The 4,612-nt window shown below is 31.9% G+C and overlaps 1 protein-coding gene across 1 annotated transcript; it reads right to left on the reverse strand.

The window, feature by feature from the left end:
- Positions 1 to 2,482: 2,482 nt before the first annotated feature.
- On the reverse strand, positions 2,483 to 4,113 carry LOC110731378 (uncharacterized protein PHLOEM PROTEIN 2-LIKE A4-like). Its single transcript, XM_021911237.1, has 3 exons — positions 3,755 to 4,113; positions 3,294 to 3,400; positions 2,483 to 3,117 (listed from the first exon to the last, which is right to left on the reverse strand). The coding sequence occupies exons 1-3, from the start codon at positions 3,986 to 3,988 to the stop codon at positions 2,709 to 2,711; spliced, it is 750 nt and encodes a 249-aa protein (XP_021766929.1). The 5' UTR covers positions 3,989 to 4,113; the 3' UTR covers positions 2,483 to 2,708.
- Between the last annotated feature and the right edge of the window lie 499 nt (positions 4,114 to 4,612).

Below are 4,612 nucleotides of genomic sequence, written 5' to 3' on the forward strand. Positions count from 1 at the left end.
GCTTGCTTCATTTCTCAATGTGCGGAGTTTTAGGAGAAATTGAAAAAAGTACTCATGATATGAATTTTGATGGATATAACCTTCAATCGCAGTTGAAAGGTTTGGAATCTTGAGTCTCGGTCAAGAAACGCTAAGCAACACGAGCTTAAAACCTAAACTAGGCCAAGAATACACAAGCACAAGCTTACGTAAAACTTTATAAATTTCAAATCAATCAATCATACTTTTCGTTTAACACCATCACGTATTTATAAGCTAAATAATTAGCCTAAAAATCGGTAAAACAAATTCTAATCTAACTAGGAAACTAACTCTAACTTGTAAATATAATATTTTGCAAATATGATCTTTAAAGTTAAGCTTATCTTATACTAACCGAATTAAACTAACAAAAATATCCTAATAAATTCGGTCATCTAATAATAAACTAAAAATAACAATAAAAATAATTATAATAACAATATTGATGCCTTGGAATCGCATCAACTCATAATAAAATATGGAGATAGTAGGGTAGGTGGAATAATAAAAAAAATGTAAAAAAACAAAAGTAGTTGAAGAATTGGAGGCGAGAATGAGAATATGAAATTAATAAAATATAATTTATGTTTTGAGAGAAATAAATTAAATATTGTAAAATCTTTCCAAATAAGAAAAAGAGCAACGACCGTAAATGAAAAATAGAGCGGGTATTTGAAAACGGAGGGAGTAACTAACATCAGTAACATGTACCAAGTGTACGCATTAAAGAATACGCAACATGCATATACTCTGAGTAAATATATACTCGTATATTGATTTCAAATATGTGCAACAGAAACCACCCAAAATGCAAGTTAATTTGGGCCATGTTTGGTAAATATCTTTTTGGTTAGCTTTTGGCTTTTTTTTATGTGGTCAAACAACCAAAAAATGTGTTTGGTAATTGACTTTTTAGTCAGCGAAAAAGCTGGCTTTTAAGCCAAAATAAAAAAGCTGCTTTGAGTAGCTTTTTTGTTGGTTTTTGGTTTGTTGGCCCACAAATTATCTAATAAACAGCCAACAACCAACAATTAATTTACCAAACACTTTTATAAACATCAAGCTTAAACAACCAATTTTATAAGTCATTATAAATAGCCAAACATTCAAGCTGGTCAAACAAGCCAAGTGAACCAGCCAACAGCCATTTGCCAAACAAGGCCTTGAAAAAAAAAATGTACTCCAAACTCCATACATTGTTTGTCATATAATAACTCGAGTTTAGGCATAATAACAAAAGGGTAAAACGTAGGATATTAGCATGATATGGTGGGCTATATCTTTACAGTAACGCTTAACCTAAGCCCGACTCTATTGGGCTCATCTGGGCCACCCTACACAAAGTAATGCTATCTGATTCTAATCATTTAATTTATTTACTCAATAGTCCATTACGAAGCATTTTTTGCAAGAGTTGTTATTAGATTTCAAGTCGAAGAATTATTGATAATAAGGGATAGCAAGTGATCTTGGAATTGATTATCATCGCTTGTCCTTGTGGCTCTCTAACCACTAAAAAAATATTTTGTTAATAACTAGGCTTTTAACGTGTTTGATTTTGGTTAGCCTTTACACTACAACTTACAACGATGTGCCCTCATGCGATGACAACTAAACAACTCCTTGGTAAGACAACTAGATTATTGACATTATCACAAATTAAATCTGCTAAACTGAAATTGAAACAATTAATATGGATATTCATCTTGCTTGGAGGGTTGCAGGCTTGAAGCTGTTGGAGTTGGGTGTTAGTTGATCTAACTTAATTAAGTTGAACTTTTTAGGTTTAGTAAATAATTGGATAAAAGTTGATTCAACTTGAGTTGGATTTGAATCGAAAAGTTTTGAGTTGTTCACATAGTTTTAATTTTCCAGGTCAGTAAATCTCGTTTCAAATCGATCATCTCTAATTAGGTCGTAAGAATACAAATAACTTGTGATTTTTTCTCGTTGCCTAAAATAAAGACGATTTTTTTCCCCTTTTCTAGCTTGAATTTTGGTTGATTACGTATGAAAAAAATCACCCTTAAAAAATGTATGACAAAATTAGCACTTCAATCAACTATCATAGGTATGATCACATTGTTATACCTATCCTCTTCCTAGTCATTAATTATTCCATATTGGTACTCGTTTATGATTTGTTCTATTCATCTGAAATAAGTACTTAGAAGATTAATATTCAAATCTAAAATATTTAATCATGTCTATTTTGATAACCAAATTGATTTATTCTCACATAGAGGTGATCAAACTGATCATTAATCAAGCCTATCACACGGTTTCAGCCCATATTTTCGTCATTATGTTTACATACTAAAATCCGATCAAAATTGGACCAAAACACCTACGGTAGATCAACTAAAATTCAATATTTGATGAGGATCAAACAAGAAAATATTGCAAAATAAATAAACAAGACAATATCAACCCATTTATAAATAAGATCGACTGCATGAACTAAAAAAAACGGATTATATATTGAGCAATGCAAATAACAATGAAATTAAAAACCATACTTAAATATTGAGAAATTATACAATAACGAACGTAACTCCATCCTGATCTCACAATATAAGATTAGTGAGGTTATATAAATAGATGGGAGCTGAGCATTGTTTCAAGATCATGCATGCAAATAAACCATTATTATTAAAGATTTAAATCACAACAAATCTATATATACCTTAATTATTGTTGTTATTAGTATTATTTTTATCAACCATAGGCTTAATTACGGCACCTTTAATGATTAGCCCTCTCTTCCAGCTCCCACCATCATACTCAAATAAAGAAAACTGAATTACTCCTTCATTATCTTTGGATATCATAAATTTTCCTGCTCGAATCTCAAACCATTTTTCCTTGTCCATGTCCTTCATATTTAATTTATAATTTTGGGACTTGTCGCCGGGAAGAGTGAGCTTGAAGTTCACAGGGACTTCCCAGCCATAGGAGGTGCGCTCGAGCTTCACTATAAACCAAACTTCGTACCAAACTCCTTGTGTGAGGTCTTCTGTGTTAAATTTTCCATGCACTTCTAGCCAGGCTACATTCCTTAGTTGGGCTATGGTTATGTTTTCGTCGCCAAGTTCACTGCAAAATTAAAAAAGGTTTCTAGTCAAGGGTTGCACTGCTGACATGGTGTACGTACATACTAGTCTAATTCAAGGGAATTGTTGTACTTCCGTGTTGAATCTTTATGTATAATGATCACGTACTCAAATTTGGGATAATAAAGAAGGTAAAAATTGTACGCGTATTATACTTACCTCTTTTTCTGTAAGTACCAATAATTTGGGTTATCAGACCAAGTAATCTTGAGACCATTGGCAAAAATCATGAAGCAGTTGTTTCCATTGCCGTCCACCCAATATTTCTGAAGATAAATCAACAAAAAATATAAATCACAACAATAACCTCATGACTCATTTTATTATCATTTTTTATTTACAGTTTCATTTTTTTTAATGTGAAAGTACAAACAAATCCTTATCAATTTGAAGTAAAAAAGAAAACACTTTTTAATGCAAGTTTTTTTAAAAACCACTCGACGAAATAGTTATGACAACGTACGTACATATAATATATAAATCTACAATTAATTATTTGAATAAGCTATGCTAGAGCTTTTGAGATGTTGGCATCTAACGTAACCTATCATGTGATTCTCTCTACACAACAACGAAAAATGAATAATAAAAACAAAGGCGAAGTATAGGTCGTTACTAACCTTTTTTCTGCTATCCCAATACACTCCTTTACTCAATATCTCATTAACTTTTTGCTGCTGAGTTGATTTGATAAAATTGTTATCTTTGATAATGGCAACCCATGTAGATTCAGGTAGACTCTTCTTAGGAGTAGCAGGCGTATGATCGTGTCGGGTAGGTTTGGCATCATGATACTCGGCTCGACTTGACTGCTGTTTTGAGTTTCTCTCTAATTCAGTCATAACATTTCCCATTTTTACTACCTTCACTTGAATATGTGTTTTTGAATCAAGTATGATATGTAATTAAATTGGTGTTAACTGTCTAGTTTATATGCGTATTTATATATTGGTGATAAGGTTCTTGTTTGTTTGTTTGTTTTTCGGCCATTTGAATTTATTGTGGTAGAAAAACAATGAGAAAAGAATATTAGATAGCGAAGATGATCAGAAGGTATCGATTCCAAAATCGTACGTTCCGTCTATGAAGATATGGTTGCCATTGAGATGATGAGCATCTTCTATTCTTTACTTTCTTCACTAACTAAAGTTATTCTAGATTTGTGTCATGATGTTGGATACGTGGTTGAACAAGTGTATGGACTAAAAACCAGTATCAATTGAATTTGCGGTCCTAGTAATTTGATGTACAGTTTGATACAATGCTTGCAAAGAGAAAGGAATTCAAACTTGTTTTTTAAGAACAGTATCCAAAAAATGAACCTAATGAAATGACACAATTATACGTTTTTCCTTAGCTTACTAGTTACAAAAGTTTTTAATACAAAGCCCATCACAAAACAGAGCCCACAACAAGATTCCATTCTAAAACCAATTGACATTAGGAGGAGTAGCCCGCTTGGATTATAAACAGAAAGA

This window comes from Chenopodium quinoa, unplaced genomic scaffold (assembly GCF_001683475.1).
Source record: "Chenopodium quinoa cultivar QQ74 unplaced genomic scaffold, ASM168347v1, whole genome shotgun sequence".
NCBI classification, from domain to species: Eukaryota; Viridiplantae; Streptophyta; class Magnoliopsida; order Caryophyllales; family Amaranthaceae; genus Chenopodium; species Chenopodium quinoa.